Source organism: Dama dama, chromosome 12, assembly GCF_033118175.1.
Source record: "Dama dama isolate Ldn47 chromosome 12, ASM3311817v1, whole genome shotgun sequence".
Taxonomy (NCBI): Eukaryota; Metazoa; Chordata; class Mammalia; order Artiodactyla; family Cervidae; genus Dama; species Dama dama.
The window spans coordinates 76239315-76256713 of record NC_083692.1 but is presented as its reverse complement, the minus strand read 5'-3'; the positions used below and the strand labels follow the sequence as shown (position 1 = coordinate 76256713).

At 40.1% G+C, this 17399-nt stretch overlaps 1 gene segment (V, D, J or C); it reads right to left on the bottom strand.

The window, feature by feature from the left end:
- Positions 1-9236: 9236 nt before the first annotated feature.
- Positions 9237-10747, bottom strand: LOC133067344 (T cell receptor alpha variable 22-like). The segment is given in 2 exon segments: positions 9237-10477; positions 10694-10747. Coding segments are annotated over 2 exon segments (486 nt in total).
- Positions 10748-17399: the final 6652 nt, after the last annotated feature.

The following is a 17399-nucleotide window of genomic DNA, read 5'->3' as shown; positions in this document are numbered from 1 at the left end:
GAGGCGTGGATTCCCCTGCACAAATCTGTTTAATTCTGCCTCAGGCTAAGATTTCAGTGTCTTTGAGTGCCTGGCAGCACATATACATAGCACCCGGGTTTCTGTGTGACTCCCCCCAAACAGGAAGTAGGGTGTCATGTTCATCGACCACGTGGTCTGTGTACAGATGAAGTCTGGCTCACCACACACCTTTCCTTTGTCTACTTGTCTTTCCCTGGTCATTAAGTTTGGCAGATCTTGAAAAGGGGCATGAAGAAAGAAATTAGTATTAGAGGTTTGAACTGAGGGAAACTGAAGGTTAAACAAGTTGACATACATTGATTCAGTAAAATAATTTTGCCATCCTGTTTAAGATATAATTTAGTATAGCCTATGAAACTTTCTTGTAATCTACAGATTGCTCATTAATTTAGCCTATGCCTACTTTTCTCCATCCAGAATCTAGTGACTATTTTAAAGCATTCACAGATCTTAGGCTTTCTGGGTGAAAAGCTATCTTATCCAAAGTAATTAATGTATCTCTGCCTTTTTTTTTTTTTTTTTTACTGAGTTGCAGGGCTCTGCTTAGGTTTTTCAATCAATAAAATTACTTCAACATGAAATAATTTTTAACAATCAGTCCATCTGAATTTCAGAGTCTATTCAGTGGTTTATATTTAAATGACATTATATCAGGAATAAAATATTATTCTTTTGAAATCTGATATTGAATTTTATGTATTAGACTTTGAGGGGGATCAGGATATTCAATCCTGTTGCCTTTAAACATAGAATTGTATTTATTAGACCATGTGTCCTAGAATCATCCTCATGTCACATTTTTTGTCTCATTGGTCCAGAGTATTCAGTCTCATTTGTCAGTTGCTCATTATTATTTCTCTTTATAAAATAAAGTTAAGATAAACATGCCAGATCTTTCTGTGGCATAATGCTATAACGCACTCTTACAAAACTTAATATCTGCAAACTGCAGACACTTAGTACTTGTCAACACCACAGAAGAAGGTGACTCAAATTCTGTACATCATTTCATGTTCATGTGGAATGTAGCTGTCAATCTTCCATTTGGTTTCATTGTTGTAGTAGATTAATTAATATAAAAGAACCAAAGACAAATAAACAAGTAAAAAGAAAATACAGACAAGGTCTAAAAGAGTGCAAATTCATGGATCAAAGTAACTCATGAATGAGTGAAGCGGGGAGGTGAGTTTGTATTTATCTGAGACATCTACTCTTCTGTTCCATTTCACATCTGAGTGCTGACAAACAATGAATGCCCAGGCTTGAAATTATTTGTAATTAAGGAGAGGAGATCAAGAATGATTACAGCAGCTTGCAGAGCATCATATTATACAATATAGATATATATTAATATAATAATTACATATCTATCAAGAAATTTATATTAATAATTTTTTTTCAAAATGCTATAACCTTATAAATCAGTTCTCATATACATTCTTAGGTTTTGATGCATCACTCTAAGAAATTTTATCACATGTATAGGTTCTTGTAACACCACTAAAATCCTGACACAAAATCATTTCAACTCTCTAAAGAAATCCTCTTTGAATACCTTCCCCATCCCTGCAACTCTTTATAACGCTGATAACTACTGATCTCCTTCTTATCTTTATATTTTGTCCCTTTTGAGAATGTTGTTTAAGCAGAATCACATCATGTATCAGTTAAGTTCAGTCCCTCAGTCGTGGCTGACTCTGCGACCCCATGGACTGTAGCATGCCAGGCTTCTCTGTCCAACACCTACTCCCAGAGCTTGCTCAAACTCATGTCCACTGAGTTGGTGATGCCATCTCATCCTCTATCATCCCATTCTCCTCCCAACTTCAATATTTCCCAGCATCAGGGTCTTTTCCAAGGAGTCAGTTCTTTGCATCAGTGGCCGAAGTATTGGAGTTTCAGCTTCAGCATCAGTCCTTCAAATGAATATTCAGGACTGATTTCCTTTAGGATTGAATGGTTGGATCTCCTTGTAGTCCAAGGGACTCTCAAGAGTCTTCTCCAACACCACAGTTCAAAGCATCAATTCTTTGGCACTCACTTTTCTTTATAGTCAGCAATCACATAAAGATGACTGGGAAAACCATAGGTTTGACTAGATGGATCTTTCTTAAGAAGCATCGCTACTAACAAAGCTACTGGAGGTGATAGAATTCCAGTTGAGCTATTTCAAATCCTAAAAGATGATGCTGTGAAAGTGCTACACTCAGTATGCCAGCAAATTTGGAAAACTCAGCAGTGGCCACAGGACTGGAAAAGGTGTTTTCATTCTCATCCCAAAGAAAGACAATGCCAAAGAATTTTCAAACTGCCACACGATTGCACTCTTCTCACTCACTAGCAAAGTACTGGCAAAATTCTCCAAGTCAGGATTCAACAGTATGTGAACCATGAACTCTGAGATGTTCAAGCTGGATTCAGAAAAGGCAGATAAACCAGAGATCAAATTGCCAACATCCGTTGGATCATAGAAAAAGCAAGAAAATTCCAGAAAAACATCTATTTTTGCTTTATTGACTATGCCAAAGCTGTATGGATCACAACAAACTGTGGAAAATTCTTCAAGAGATGGGAATACCAGACCACCTTACCTGTCTCCTGAGAAATCTGTATGCAAGTCAAGAAGAAATAGTAAGAACTGGACATGGAACAACAGACTGTTTCCAAATTCAGAAAGGAGTACCTCAAGGCTGCATATTGTCACCCTACTTATTTAACTTATATGTGGAGTACATCATGCAAAATGCCAGACTGGATGAAGCACAAGCTGGAATCAAGATCACCGGGAGAAATATCAATAACCTCAGATATGCAGATGATAGCACCCTTATGGCAGAAAGTGAAGAGGAACTAAAGAACCTCTTGAAGAAAGTGTAAGAGGAGAATGAAAATGTTGGCTTAAAAGTCAACATTCAAAAAACTAAGATCATGGCATCCAGTCCCATCATTTCATGGAAAATATATGAGGAAACAATGGAAACAGTGACAGACTTTATTTTCTTGGGTTCCAAAATCACTGTGAATGGTGACTGCAGCCATGAAATTAAAAGATTCTTGCTTCTTGGAAGCAAAGCTATGACCAACCTAGACAACATATTAAAAAGCAGAGACATTGCTTTGCTGACAAATGTCCATATAGTCAAAGCTATGGTTTTTCCAGTAGTCATGTGTGGATGTGAGAATTGGACTATAAAGAAAGCTGAGTGCCAAAGAATTGATGTTTTTGAACTGTGATATTAGAGAAGACTCTTGAGGGTCCGTTGGACTGCAAGGAGATCCAACCAGTCCATCCTAAAGGAGATCAGCCCTGAATATTCATTGGAAGGACTCATCCTGAAGCTGAAACTTCAGTACTTTGGCCACCTGATGTGAAGAACTGACTCATTGGAAAAGACCCTGTTGCTGGGAAAGATTGAAGGCAGGAGAAGGAGACTACAGAGGATGAGATGTTTAGATGGCATCACCAACTTGAGGGACATGAGTTTGAGCTAGCTCTGGGAGTTGGTGTTGGACAGAGAAGCCTGGTGTTGAAAGGTTGTTGTTGAACGATAAGACAAGGGATTCTTGGCCTCCGGAGGAGACGAATTCAATCCGGGGCCAGAGACGAGGCTGGATCGCTCAGAGGTTTTGTGTAATAAAGTTTTATTAAAGCATAAAAGAGATAGAGAAAGCTTCTGACATAGGCATCAGAAGGGGGCAAAAGAGTACCCCCTTTGCTAGTATTAGCAATGGAGTTATATACTCTCCAGTGAATCCAAAGAATGTCTGGAGGCTACAAAGACCTCACCAGACCCACTCCCATAATTTACATTTTAAGATAACAGAGTTGGCTAGAAGGTGTAATCCAAAGATTGTCCTCAGGCAGGATACATCCTTGTAAAGACCAGACCTACTCCCATAATTTACATTTTAAGATAACAGAATTAGCCAGAGGGTTTAATCCAAAGACTGTCCTCAGGCAGGATACATTATTGTTATATAATCCTAAGGAATGTAGAGGAAAAAAAGTAAAAAAGCTTGTCCTTTCTTCCTCCTTGAATATCCCAGACCTCTCTCTCCTTGGGGACCCCTAGACTTCTTATCAACCTGCTTAGGAAATGACTCTCTCAGTGTGCTGCAGTCCTTGGGGTTGCAAAGACTGAGCTGACTGATTTCATGGTTATCTCCATAGTTTTCTTTGTATTTCACCATTTGGGCATTGTATTATTTGCTTCTTTCAGTTTATGTTGGGTTTTATTTGCTTTTCTATCATCTTTTCCTGAAAACCTTGATAGTAGTTTATCAACCTTTCTTCTTCATTAATATAAGTATTTAAAAAGATAAATTTCCTCCTATGTATTATTTTAGCTGCATCTCATGCATATTTATATAGTGTGCTCTCCCAACATTTACTTTCAAAATATCTTCTAGCATCCATTGTAATTGTGTGTTTTTTTTAACTTAGGCTTGTTTTAAAGTTATAAGGTTTAAATATGTATCAAATATTTGGGAGTTTCTAGAGACATCTCTTTACACTTGATCCATATCATTTCCATTTTGGTCAAAAAACAAATTTTGTATAATGTCAGTTTTCTTCAATATATTAAGACTTTTTATGCACAAACAAATTGTATGTGTCTGCGTGTGAGGGTGTGACTGGAGCCTCGGCTGTAGGTTTGGGTACAGGCTGCAGGTACCTGGGGAGCACTGTGCGCTTGCTGCACAGAAGTAGGTGCTGAGTCTCCAGGCAAGGCAGTTGTGATGTGCAATGAGAGCTGTTTGGCACTCTTATTTAGGAAAACTTCCCTGTGAATCTTCCCTCTTCCATTTCATTCACAACCAAACATATGGCTATCAAGAATGCAGGGCCTTTACAAGGGTATCGCCAGTACCACAGCAAGTAATCAAAAAAACTATTCTCATAACTACAGTTCAGAATGGAAATCTCTCCTTCCTGGACTGTCAAAGATTAAGGGCGCTGTTTCACCTGCTCTCGGTCACTTTTTTCCTTCTGTTGGCCACTCACCCCCTCTTAAAGAGATAAAAAGCCATCATTTCCACAGACATATATTTATTTCTTAAAGTTTCTATCTGCATGAACTTGTTTGTAACCCAATTTTCCCAGTCCCCCTAATTAATGAGCTATCCTAGGTTTTCTCCTCCACAAATCACAGCCTAGTTGAAGCCACAGAATCAAAAGCGATGCTCCCAGTATCTTGTCCATTGTTTCTGGCACCAGTGCTCATGGGCAACTCAAGTTCCTCTTCTGCTCTTCTCAGCCAGCTAGAACTCTGACTTTAAGTTCACACCTGCTTTTATTCTTTCAGTAGGCCCCACCCTCTCACAAGTGCTTTCTCTTAAACCTCTCGCTCAAAAGTAGTATTTCTCATTCTGTGCTAATTTAGAATCACTGAAAATTAAATTCATTGGGAATCTGAAATGACCCCCTTACAAGGATAAAGTGCAGGTTAGAATTTCTCTCACACTATCCCCTTCTTCGTTTTCCTTACACCTCCTAGAAGGTTAAAAATCGTGTGTCAGGACAGTTTGATGTTTTAATAGGACTAATGTTATTTTACAATGGGGAAGAGAGGGACTCCCATGAAGTCACAAGATTAGTATGTAAGGGGCATTTCTTTTTTTTTTATTACAAATACTAATTAAAGTCTATTGAGAATACACAAGGGACATAATATATCATTACAAGCAATGCTTATGGAGCAGAATGTAAAAATACATAGTCCTTTTGCCCTGATGGAATTTACATTTCAACACCATTGTTTGGGGTTTCCACACTTTCCATGATCCTAAGAATTAATAAAATATAATTAGATCAATTTTACTTTGTACTTCTTATAAAATATAAATCAGGCAGATAAAATGTTTCCAAGAATAAGCATGGAGAAAATAAGTTGAGAAGCACTAGAATAATTTGTTCTGGAGAATCTTTCATCTCCAAATTGATAAGATTAGCTAGGAAAATTCTGCAGAATTCAGAAAATATGGGACCATGATCATTCAATAATGAAACATTTTTGATAGTTCTCATCCTGAGTTACACCTTATTCTCACAGGTAAAATACAAAAATGTGAAGAACCAATTTGGCTTTTGAGGTCAACACAGCAGGGAATAGAAACAGAAATTAAGGAGCTCTTTTTTTTTTTTTTTTAAGAGTTTGTGGTCTCTGTATTTCATGTCATCTCAGATACTATCCGGAGAAGACAATGGCAACCCACTCCAGTACTCTTGCCTGGAAAATCCCATGGACTGAGGGGCCTGGCGGGCTGCAGTCCATGCGGTCGCTAGGAGTTGGACATGACTGAGCAACTTCACTTTCACTTTTCACTTTCATGAATTGGAGAAGGAAATGGCAACCCACTCTAGTATTCTTGCCTGGAGAATCCCAGGGACGGGGCAGCCTGATGGGCTGCCGTCTATGGGGTCGCACAGAGTCAAACATAACTGAAGCAACTTAGCAGCAGCAGTAGCAGCAGCAGCAGATACTATCAAAGAAAAACATCACCACAGTTCAACAGGAGACAATAATAACCATTCCCACTCCTCAATCTAACCCCATCTACTCCAGCTCTCTAAGGGGATTTCTTATTGTTTGTTGAAATTTTGGTGTGTTTTACTTTTTTTTTTATTCATTCATCCATGTAGGTCTTCAATATATATTTACTAGTGCCTAAAATAATCATACTTGGGTCTCATTCAAGAAAGAAACAGAAGTAGCAATCTTCAGTCAACCCATTCCCATTACAAGTACATGCAGATAAAAGCTACTAAAGAGAAATGTGTTTCTATATGATAAACCCAAGAAAATGATAATGGACTCACTTCTGGACTCAGTCAGAGAATAGTTCTGATGGAGGAGCTGCTTGAACTGGAACTTACATCACCACTATATTTCTTAGTAAAGAATGGGGTAAGGGAATTCTGGCACTGATTAACTCAGTATGATTGGAGTTTGGGATGTATTTGGGTGAAAACATTATAAATTTATATTAGAGAAACTAATATGGCCTTAATGTTAAAGGATAAAACATGCTGTTTAAAGAAATATTAATTTTCAAAGCCATATTTTTCAAACTGTTAGACTAAAATATACACAGATACTATTTAGGTAGATGGATGGATACCTACATACATACAAGATTCAGAGATGTAAATTGGAGCAAAGTTGGAGATAAAAATTTAATAGATATTTAAAGGATCCTTTCTGGCTAGGTGAAGAATCTGTGTATGTGGGACAAAAGTTAATTGTCTCTGAAGCAGTGTTGACCCTCTGTGGCCATGTAGAGACATTACTCTGAATGATTTTGTATAGCTTCTTGAAATGAGGAAAAGACAGTTTCTGCAGTAAGTGGTGTTGACCCTACTGAACACCTAAAAGGACAAGACTAATACTAGAACATTTTCTCACAAAACATATACAAATATAAACTCAAAATGGATTAAAGACTGAAATGTAAGACCTGAAACTTTTAAAACTTGAAAAAGAAAATATAGGCAGTGTGCTCATTGACATTTCTCTTTGCAATATTTTTTTCTGCCTCAAAGGCAAGGACAACAAAAGGAAAAATAAATAAATAAATAAACTGGATCTAAACAAAATAACATAAATCAACATTCAGAAAACTAAGATCATGGCATCTGGTCCCATCACTTCATGGGAAATAGATGGGAAACAGTGTCAGACTTTATTTTTTGGGACTCCAAAATCACTGCAGATGATGATTGCAGCCATGAAATTAAAAGATGCTTACTTCTTGGAAGGAAAGTTATGACCAACTTAGCATATTAAAAAGTAGAGACATTAGCAGAGACATTACTTTGCCAACAAAGGTCCATCTGGTCAAGGCTATGGCTTTTCCAGTGGTCATGGATGGATGTGAGAGTTGGACTGTGAAGAAGGCTGAGCACCGAAGAACTGATGCTTTTGAACTGTGATGTTGGAGAAGACTCTTGAGAGTCTCTTGGACAAAAGGAGATCCAACCAGTCCATCCTAAAGGAGATCAGTCCTGGGTGTTCATTGGAAGGACTGGTGCTGAAGCTGAAACTCCAATACTTTGGCCACCTCATGCTGGAAGGGATTGGGGGCAGGAGGAGAAGGGGATGACAGAGGATGAGATGGTTGGATGGCATCACTGACTCAATGCACATGAGTTTGGGTAAACTCTGGGAGTTGGTGATGGACAGGGAGGCCTGGCGTGCTGCGATTCATGGGGTCACAAAGAGTCGGACACGACTGAGCAACTGAACTGAATCAAACTGAAATCTAATGCACAGCAAAGAAACCATCAGCAAAAATAAAAGGAAAACTACTGACGGTGAGTAGATATTTGCAATAAGGGATCAATATTCAAAATACACAAAACATTAAATACCTCAATAACAAAAACACAGTCTGATTAAAAACTGGGCATAGGACCTGAATAGCCATTTTTCCAAAGAGATAGCCAATAGGTACATGAAATGATGTCCAAAATCTCTAATATTAGAAAAAGAGCAAATCTATGTCAAAATGAGGTGTCACCTCATCTATCAGAATGACTATTAACAAAAGAAAAGAAATAACAAGTGTGGTGAGGATGCAGAGGAAAGGAAACCCTTTTGTACTGCCATTGGGTTGGAAATTGGAGGAACTACTATGGAAAACATTATGGAGATTCTTCTCAAAACGCTAAAAATACAACTACGATATAACCCAGCAATTTCACTCCTAGGTATGTGTCCAAAGAAAACAAAACCCTTCCAAATTGTATCTGCACCCCAATGTTTACAGCAGCATTTTTTACAGTAACCAAGATCTGGAACCAAGCTAAGTGTTCATTCATAGATGAATGGATAGAGAAAATATCGATCTTTCATCTAACTATCTATCTACACACACACACACCACAATGAAACGTTAATCAAATATAAAAAAGAGTACAATTGTGCCAAATGGAACAATGTAGATAGATATGGAGTGTATTATACTTAGTGAAATTAGAAAGACAAATACTGTTTTTTACTTATATGTGATATATAAAAATGAATCAAAACAAAGGAACAAATACAACAGAACAAAAACAAAAGCACAGGTACAGGGAACAAATGACAGACTGCCAAATATTTCTCCAGAAAAGATGAGTTTATTTGATATCGCCAAAAGACTGAAGTTCCAGATCTGCAACCATGAGGAGCCACATGCAAGCCTCCACTGGACAAGGAAAGGAAATGCTTTTATAGAGTAGACAGGGAAATTAGAAGGGTTATAGTCAACAGAGTGCCCTTAACTTTCCATTGACTGTGTCCTGACCAGGGAAGAAGAGGCTTCTTTCGTCTTCCTTTTGCCCTCTGTGATGTCCACAGGTCTGGAGAACTCCCATTCTCCTGCCAGCTCTATTTAACTGAGATTTCTGTGTTTTAAATCTTTATACCTTACAGGACAGAGTCAGAAGGATATTTGACTCCAGGATAGGAGGGAGCCATGGTGGTGGAAGTAAGATTTGGAGTGCTTCAAGAAGGGGTCTTGAGCCATGGATCCAAGTGGCCTCCAGAAGCTACAAAAGGAAAGGAAACAGATGCTTCCTCAGAGAATCTGGAAGGAATCAACCCTGCCAAGACCGTGGCTATAAACAGAGAAACGGATTTTAGATTTCTTGCATCCAGAACTATAAGAAATATTTTGTAAGTGGTCAAATTCATATTAAACACTGAGCAAATATTTTTCTGTTCACTTTGCTGCACTCATAGGATGGGATACCAGAGCTTGATCCTAGTGCTTGCAGTTGCCTGTTGGGATACATCGTAGTGAGACAGATCTGAACATTCTTGAGACAGGCAACCAAGCTGGATAATATCTTTACTGGAGAGATTTCTGTCTTCTTTTTAGTTGCTTTCAATGTTTACTGTTTTGGAGTCCAGCATACTGTGGGAAATATTTATTTTAATTCTGTCCTCTTATCAGCTACATTTTTAGTTACAAGTTAGAGGTTCTAGTGCAGAAGGAGATAGACTGCGAAGGGAAAAGACCAACACAAATCTGTTGGGCTAAAATGCGTTTGTGGTTATACCTATACCAATGTTCCTAAGGAATACTAAGCACTGCAAATGCACTGTGGGGCCCACGGTGTGACTGAGGCTGGAGGAGGGGCTGAGCCCCGGGAGGGTTCCTGTAGAGGCCGCAGGTGCCTGGGGAGCACCGCGCTGCGCAGCACAGAAGTAAGTGCCCGAGTCTGTGGTCCGCGGAGAGGAAATGTGCAGTGAGCTGCGGCGTTCTCTAGGGACTGTGGTGGCCTTTAATCTTCCTTCCTGCTTTGTCCCTGAAGGGACGGAAAACAGGTGGATGAGGCGGCCCCCAGGGTTCTGAAGATACCAGTTCACACTCTGTGAGGAAGTGGAAAAATTACACCAAAGCGTGTAGCTGGCTCCCTCCTGCAGACTCAGGGCTGGGGGACTCTGCTCCACATCCACTCCTCGCACACCTGATGAGGAAAGAGAAACTGTCACAGGCGAGGGTCACCATAACTCCTACAAAACCCTGAAAGTGCCTCCACCACCCCCCCACCCGCTCCTTCCCCGATCCCATAGATGATGAGAAGGATAGAAAGTCTGCAGGACTTGTCAGCTCCTCTCTCTCCCTTAACAATACAGCAGCTGCTCAATCCTTCAGATGCCCCTGGGAGGCAGCCCCAACTCACAGCAAACCTGGGCAAACAAAAGCCCCAGCACAGTGCCTGCTAGCCTCTTCATAATGCTTCCTCTTCTTACTGAGACATTTTCACTGTCAGATACTTCACTAAACCCTGAGGGAGGGAGTGTCATTAGCTGCTGTGGAAATGTTCCTGCTCCTGCAGCCAATCAGCTCACCCAACAAGTCCTGCTCAGGCCCTCACTTTGTGACAGGAAGCCCCGCCCTCCCACCTCAACCAATTCAGAATGGACTAGAGAGGAGTGAGGAGAGTGAGAAATAGAAAGGTCATGATTTTAGGACTTTAGGGTCATTTTCTAACAACATTGCAAAGAAAGCAGACTCTGATTTGAATTTGTGGAGGATTTTAGGGAAGAGAAAACAAACATTAATTATCTAGCTGGCATGGATGCAGGAGATTCTTGCAAAATGAAATTTTATTTCCCAGAAGTTCTCAGGATCCTTTTTTTTTCCCCCCCCCGCCTTTGGTATCTCTTATGCACTCACCTGTGATTCTGAAGGGTGCTCATGAATCAACACAGTATTCATAGCAGTCTTGGCTGGAACATTTTGCAATAATAAACAGGTTTACTTTTAATATATATATATTTATTTTAGACTGAACCTACATAAAGATTGATATTATTTTTTGTCACTTGATGAGCATTGAAAGTAGAATTGTAAATAGCTTTATTTTTATTAAAACTAATAGTTTTATTTTTATTTTTGTTAAAACTCATTCATGTCAAAGTACGGCAAAAACCACCACAATATTGAAAAATAATTATCCTCCAATTAAGATAATAAATTGATTTAAAAACATATAATTTAAAAATAAATTTTAAATAAAATTTCATCTTTAAATAAATTTTATTATTTTTTTTTAATTAGAGGATAATTGCTTTACATTGTTGGGTCAATTTCTGCTGTAAAACAAAGTGAATCAGTCAGTATTTTATAAATGTATGTATGTGTGTATATATATATATATATATATATATCTCCCCTCCTTCTTGAGCCTCCCTCCAATGCTCTAGTTCCTCACAGAGTACCAGTATGGGCTCCCTGTTATATTGCAACTTCCCATTAGTTATCTATTTTACACAAAATACATTTTAACTGTTAACTATTGTTATTTGTATTCTGCTTTTTGCCTCTAGTAGGTTATTTTAAGAGAAAAATAAGGATTTTTAAAACATATGAAAGGCAAGTCTTTGCTTTTTCTCAGACCCTATGAATAATAACGGTTCTGTGAATATGGATTGTGAGGTAAAAAGGATGGAAAATGAGGACCTGTGTATTTTCACTGAGGTAAAATTGAAGTGATCTGCAGGCACGAGGCTCAGATGAACAGTTCGAGATTAAGGCAAATCTTCACTAAAGGAACTGTGGGAAATAGTGTAGAAAAATAAAGTTGATTAGAATCAATAGTTATTATTGGGCACACAGTGGGTATTAGAGAAGCTGAATTAGAAGACAGAAAAGAGGAGAGGGGCAATCTGAGTGGGTCACTTAGAACTTTGCATGAAAATGTGTTTAACCTAGAATGCCTGTTACAGGCAACCTCTAGATAAAGCAAACCTTTTTTCTTCCTACTCTATTGTCTGGACATACAAGAAGAGAGGGAAGTTCACTAGAGGGAGGAATAGTTGCATCTCCACTTCAGGGGGCCCTTGAGAGCCAGTGATTTGACTGTCAGGCGGGTCACTGACTGGGCTCCAGTTCTTTCTGCAACAGCAATGCTGAATCAGTGAGACCAGGACAAATCTGCCTATAATAAGACAATGTCTCTATTCAGATTTCAACCAGAACTCTGTTTGTTCTGTAGAGGCAGAAGCATGGAATATAATGTTACTGAATCCCTATGAAGAACATTCCCAACAGGAGAAGGGTGGTAGAGAACATGGCTATAGAGGAAGGAAGCTGAGAGCCATATTGCGGAAGATCTCCCCTGAGAAGGAAGGAATGTGCCAGAGTGTGCTGAGTCCTATTACAGGGAAATCTGAGATTCAAAGGATCCCCATGCAAGCAAGTTCTAGTGACTATCAGTAAGAGACGCTTCCTTGATAAGCACTGCTCCTGGTGTTGAGCCTGTTCAAATGTGCACCTCAGTGAGCTGTGAGGTACAGAAGCTCATAGAAGTGAAATGGAGCTTTTATTAGAGGTGACATTTCCAGTTAATGCAACATCACCCCCTGGAGGTCAAAAATTGGAGTAAATTTCCTACTGAGTCTTTTGTGGCCCATTTCCTCCCTGTTCTTAACTAGGCTTAAATTTCTTCCCATTCTAAGCTGATAAGAGAATTCTCTGTGTTTACATATTAAATTGCTGTTGTTGTTGTTCAGTCACTAAGTTGTGTCTGACTCTTTGCAGTGTCGTGGACAACAACATGCCAGGCTTCCCTGTCCTTCCTTATCTCCCAATATGCTCAAACTCATGTTCACTGGTACTTCAACTGGTAAAGAATCCACCCACGATGCAGAAGACCCATATGGATTCCTGGGTCAGGAAGATCTGCTAGAGAAGGGATAGGCCACCCGCTCCAGTATCCTTGGGCTTCCCTGGTGGCTCAGCTGGTAATGAATCCGCCTGCAGTTCGGGAGACCTGGGTTCGATCTCTGGGTTGGGAAGATCCCCTGGAGAAGGGAAAGATGACGCAATCCAGTATTCTGGCCTGGAGAATTCCATGGACTGTATAGTCCATGGGGTTGCAAAGAGTAGGACACGTGCAACTTTCACTCATGTGCTCATTGAGCCAGGGATGCCATCCAACTATCTCATCCTTTGTCGAGATCTTCTCCTCCTGCCCTCGATTTTTCCCAGCATCAGGGTCTTTTCCAATGAGTTAGCTCTTCGCATCAGGTGGCCAAAGTATCAGAGAATCAGCTTCAGCATCAGTGTTTTCAAAGAATATTCAGAGTTGATTTCCAGTAAGATTGACCACTTTGATCTCCACACTGTCCTAGGACTCTCGAGTCTTCTCCAGTATCACAATTCAAAATGATCTGTTCTGTGCTCAGCCTTCTTTAGGGTCCAACTCTCACATCCATTTATGACTACTGGGAAAACCATAGCTTTGACTATATGGATCTTTCTCGGCAAAGTGATGCCTCTGTTTTTTAATACACTATGTAGATTTGTCATAGCTTATATTCCAAGAAGAAAGTGTCTTTTAATTTCATGACTGCAGTCACCATCCCCAGTGATTTTGCAGCCTAAGAACATAAAATTTGCCACGGTTACCAATTTTCCCCCACCTATTTGCCATGAAGTGATGGGACCAGATGCCTTGGTTTTAATTATTTCAATGTTGACTTTCAAGCCAGCTTTTTCTCTCTGCTTTTTCAACCTCATCAAGAGGCTCTTTAGTTCCTCTTTGTTTTCTGCCATTAAGGTGGTATCATCCGCATATCTGAGGTTATTGATAGTTCTCCCAGCAGTCTTGATTCCAGCTTGTGATTCATCCAGCCCAGGGTTCTGTGTAATGTACCCTGCATAGGCTTAAATAAGCAAGGTGACAATAACAGCCCCAACATACTCCAATCCCAATTTTGAACCAGTCTGCTATTCTATGTCTGATTCTAAATGTAGCTTCTTGACCCACATACAGCTTTCTCAGGAGACAGTGGTGAACTTCCCCTATCATTGCTCCTTTCAGATATCGAGTGGTTTTTACAAATGCAGAAGGTTGAACTAAACCAAAATCAAAATCTCCAATGAGTTAATGAGGCATAATTGACTGTTGTGGTATAAAACATGCAGATTTCCATGCCAGGTGTGTGAGAGGAAGGCATATCTCCATGTTGCATTCATACACTTGAAGGAATACCATAGAAGGTCTAGTCTCAGGATGTAGCAACAATAAAGTTTAAGTGTTGCCCTAGCTGAGCCACATCATTTTGTCTGACATCTTTGAATAATCACTTGGTGCACTTTAAATCATGGTAAAAGAGAAGGCTAGAGATCTCACTCAGTGATGTGGCCGATATACTGGTAGGAGTCAAGGTTCCTGGTGTTCACTAGCAGTCCATTTAGTTGAGGGAGCTACAGTGACTGGAATGCCTGTTTATCTGTGTCTGCATTTCCCCCTGATTACCAAAAACACTGTCATTCATTGAATTTCCCTTTTCCTCCTGACAATGGCTCTTCCTCAGTGCTGGTCTCAGAGCAGCAGCAGGCCCGGGTTTGGGTGTGGGCTGCAGGGGGCTGAGGGGCACTGTGTGGAGGCTCAGGGGTGTGTGGCTGAGTCTTCAGGCTGGGATCCTCCGATGTACATGGAGCTGTAGCCCTCCTTAGTGTTCAGAGTGGCTCTCACTCGTCCTTGCTTCTTTTCATCCCCATTTGCACTCACTAAAACAGGTTCTTGGGGCTTTTTGCAGGTTCCCATCTGTACCCGTGTGAAGCATAGAAAGACCTGGAAGGGAAACTGCAGGTGAAATTGGCACTCTCTCCTTCCTGAACCACAGCAAGGCAGGACGCTCTTCCACAGTCAAGCGGCTGCTCACTCCTGTTCAGAAAGACAGTGTCAGTCAGAGAAACTGATTTCTCTACAGAGTGTTCATTCTTCACATTCTCAAATATTAGAATCTGGAGGTGCCTGACTACAAAATCTTCTTTGCAGTGAACAACTGAAATAAGCAAAGGAAACAGCATGGTTGATGTTCAGTCACTAAGTCACGTTCGACTCTTTGTGACCCTTTGTGGACTGAGGCACACGGGTCTCCTCTGTCCACCACTATGTCCCGGAGTTTGCTCAAATTCACGTCCATTGAGTCAGGGATGCTATCTAACAACCTCATTCTGTCTCACCTAAACAGTATGGGGTAGGTGCTAAAAGTCAGAGCAGGGCCTTCCACTTACTCAAACTTAAATTGTGTTATGAAAAGTAAAACAGGATTGGAAGGCATCTCAATGGCCAAATTCTGACTAAATTCCCAAGAAAAGAGATGCAGCTACAGTTAATAAAGGAATATCTGAAAAGCCTCATTAACATCTCCTGTTTAGAAGTATGATTATATGGTTGGGGAGGGAATGCTAGATAAACAGTAGTGTAGTGTAGTATAGTGTAGTGTAGTGAAAGTCGCTTAGTTATGAGTGACTCTTTGCAACCCCAGGGACTGTAACCAACCAGGCTCTACTGTCTGTGGGATTCTTGGGGCAAGAATACTGCAGCGGATTGCCATGCCTTCATCCAGGAGATCTTCCTGACCCAGGGATTGAACCCCCATTTCATGTTTCCAGCATTGGCAGGTGAGTTCTTTACCACTAGCGCCACCTGGGAAGAAGCCCTGACACACAGAAGTCACTACAAATCAATTTCCTTTTTTTTTCCCTCCAGATCACAGCAATCAGCCCACTTACAGCAATCAGACCACTTGAGGATAAGAATGTGAGGCCAAGACCACACCATTCAAAAAGCTCATTCACTATGGAGCTTATTTCTGATGAGACTACTAATTCCTTGGTAAATTTACCCACATATTGGAGGGGCTTTGTCCAAACCAGGAAGTATATGTCTCCAACAGCAGGGAGCATTCTTTCAACAAATAAGGCAAAATCCTGAAATCTAAAGCCATCATAATTATTTGGAATAGAGGCCAAGCCAATTGACCACTAGGTAAATTAAATAAATATTGCCTGAAGAGGCTTGCGAGGTAGAAATGTTGACATCTAGATAAAAAATCAAAATGAGTCCAACTTAGTCTTTTATTTTAAAGTTTGAATAGTGTGAACTCTAGAAATATTTTTATCTTTTGCACTACACACACACAGAGGCACACACACGCTCACACACACATATATATATGGGGTTTCCCAGGTAACTCAGTGGTAAAGAATCCATCTAGAATGCAGAAGATGCAAGTTAGATTCCTGGGTCAGGAAGATACCCTAGAGAAGGAGATAGCAACCCATGGTTGCCCAACCCAAGGTTATATATAATCTTCCAGGGTCCACTTGCTCATGCGGATTGCAGTGAAGCAAAATTCAGTGTTTATCACAGGACACCAAGCAAGTAGTCCAGGCAGCCAGGACTCAAAAGGCTGGAATTCACTGATGGCCTAGTGGGTAGGTGACTATCATTGAGGATGAGTCAGATAGAACTTTGTGACTAAAACAACAACCAAGCATCACAGCAGAGAAGGCAAAGACAAGGGGCACAGGACTTGATGGGGAGACAAGCTTGGGGTGTTAAAGGAATAAAATCTCCTTGTAGCCCTTGTTTTTCCCAGCACACTATTACACAAGAAACTAAAGCATCCAGCACTGTTAACTGGTTAGTGGATGATTTCCTCATCTACTGATCCTGGGGCAATTGAATCTATGGTTTGGCAATTTTTCCCTAGTTCCCTTTAGCTTCCAGTTTAAGCCAGTAATGTCACCACCACTAAGACTTCTAGCCACTATGTTCTGGGGTCAAGTGCTTCTCCATAGTCCAAATCTTGCTCCTAAGGAGCCCCTAAAATGATACACTCTGGCTGGCGATAAAAGCTGGAGATGCTTTTCACAGTTAAGATAGTTATGGCTCACTCCCCATAGATTAAAAAAATGTGAATAATGAAACCTACCTCACAGGATTTTTATATTTAAATTGGATAATGAATCTGAAATGCAAACCACAGTGCCTGACAAAGAGTAAGCTCAATAAATACCAACTTTCTTTGTTCTAGTAAAGCCTACATCTCCTTCAATGTCAAGGTCTGTGACCTATTGCTGTT